The 2,298-nt window shown below is 31.1% G+C and overlaps 1 protein-coding gene across 1 annotated transcript in view; it reads right to left on the bottom strand.

The window, feature by feature from the left end:
• LOC106678273 (A disintegrin and metalloproteinase with thrombospondin motifs 6) overlaps nt 1–1,709 on the bottom strand; it is a gene marked incomplete in the record, with an annotated part of 58,456 nt that extends 56,747 nt beyond the window's left edge. The window contains 1 exon segment of the mRNA XM_067047606.1: nt 1,537–1,709. Coding sequence (XP_066903707.1) covers nt 1,537–1,624 — 88 coding nt within the window.
• Between the last annotated feature and the right edge of the window lie 589 nt (nt 1,710–2,298).

The raw sequence follows: 2,298 nt of genomic DNA, 5'->3' as shown, positions 1-2,298 counted from the left end.
ATTTTCTCAGCAACTTGTTTTATAACTATTTAAAAACATATTTGATCTTTTTTTTCTCAACTTTATTCTTTACAAACCTTTCAACGTTTCGACCCTCAGGTCATTCTCAAGGATACCTTCATTTTGATGTAATTTTCTTTTTTAAAATCTTAAAAATGCAGGCTAATTGCCTTTGTCCCATATAACTTTTTCTAGATAATTCCTTCTTAAATTTAAAACTTTTACAATCCACTTCTACAAGGAATTATATAGAAAAAGTTATATGGGACAAAGGCAATTAGCCTGAATGTTTAAGATTTTAAAAAAGAAAGTGACATCAAAATGAAGGTATCCTTGAGAATGACCTGAGGGTCGAAACGTTGGAAGGTTTGAAAAGAATAAAGTTGAGAAAAGAAGGATCAAATTTGTTTTTAAATAAACTAAACCACTCTCAAACGAGAATATATTAATAAAATTAATCTAATATTGTTTTATAACCTTTCCTTTCAAAACTTCATGTTATTGTCAACTTCTAAGTTTTGATTACAGTAATTTATTACAACATGCCTAAAATAATTGAAAAGTAGAAATGTAAAAGTTTGGCTACTGATTGTATTTTTTAAAAAGTCCAAAACACAAGACAAATGAACAAAACACAAACTACGTAAGTAAGTAACCTAACACAACAAATAAAACGGCGACAAGTTCAGCTGGTCTGTTGCGTGACGTCATTCTTCATTTAACAGACCTAATAACAGACTCTCAACCATATTATATGTTATATCGTTTTAACATAATAAAAGAAGGAAATATTTCTACATTTAACATAAGTTTTTTCATTTAACATGTTAAACTAGAGATCATGAATATCCTTAAAATATGTTTGCTGGAGACTTTAGTAGTTCTCGTTGCGATAGCTAGATTGCGTTGCGTCAGTATGCTACGGTCAATCAGAAGATTGATCGGTGACCAATAGATAGCAGCATGGTCGCTACAGAATAATCAAAGCAGTTAGATCAGGAATCTTGTCGATATTAGGGACTGATAAATCACTTTGAAATTCTACATAAACTAGATCGTATGAACAGTTGAGTAGCCGAGTGTGTTAAAGCGCCAAATTAGCAACCTCGAGTCTACAGGAGCGCCGGTTCGATTCCGGCCTGTGCGTGTTGACTTTTTTTGTGGTGGCCCAAAGAAATGAAAACTAACTTTCCTCCACATTGGTGCTTAGTTTAGGTTGGTGACCTCAAGGATAATTTTCCCGTATGTCAGAAACGGGAATGGCACCCGTTACTCTCCTTTACAGGAAAAGTGAAGGGGGATGACTACGCCCAGAATTAAGTTAAGGTTAAGACGTAAAACGGTTTTAATCTTAACCGAAACCAAGTGCATGCAGCGATTTGGTTCTTACTAATACATAATTTCATGCTACCATTTTCTCTTTAATAAAATTTATCATAAACTTATAAGAACATATTTTTTATTTCTAAGATGTGTAGCTTTAGAGTCAATAAAAGGAATGTTCTTCAAGACATTTAAATTATCTAGATATCTTACCTTGAATAGAAAATGATTCTTTGAAGCATATAACAGATAACACATATACAATTTGAACCGGTATTGGATATAATTGAAAATATATCATGAGGTTTGTTTTCTAAATTAATTCATCACAAATAACTTCTCGAAAAAAAAAATTAAAAGGATTGTTATTGATAACCTATCATATACATTAGGTTACAAAATCGGATCATATGTTTTTTGTGGACGATGAAATCGGGTTGGTTTGATTGTCTATGCGTATAAAATCCTAACTGTAAAACGAAAATAACTTAATAATTGATTCTGAAGAAAATCAAACAAAGCTCTGTTTCAATCTGACAGCCGTGACGAAAGTGGTGCGAAACGTTGGTTAACAGTTGTTTTCTTTCCCTTTCTTTATTTTACTCTTACCCCTCATTTTCTCCACTTTTATCCATTTTCCTTTTCCGCGTTATTAAGTTTTGTTCACTATATTATTATTAGTGTTTTCAGAATTTTTTTTTCTATTCATTTCTTGGTATACTTTACTTATATTTTGCCTCTTTATCATCTATTATTGTTACATGTATTTTGTTCCTCTCAATTTTCATTTTCTTTTCATATTTCAATTTTTAAATTAATAATAACTAATAAACAAAAGAACAGATCGACTCTGCTATCGAGATACTTTCTAGATCGATAGGAACTACTATTACTAACAATACTTCCCCAATGAACATACAAATTTTTAGAGAAACCAACTTACCTCGTCATATACAGGCATTATTAACAGAAAAA

Source organism: Halyomorpha halys, unplaced genomic scaffold, assembly GCF_000696795.3.
Source record: "Halyomorpha halys isolate HHAL.00 unplaced genomic scaffold, Hhal_1.1 Scaffold132.1, whole genome shotgun sequence".
Classification (NCBI taxonomy): Eukaryota; Metazoa; Arthropoda; class Insecta; order Hemiptera; family Pentatomidae; genus Halyomorpha; species Halyomorpha halys.
The sequence above is the reverse complement of the archived record's forward strand: the minus strand, read 5'-3'. Positions and strand labels throughout refer to the sequence as shown.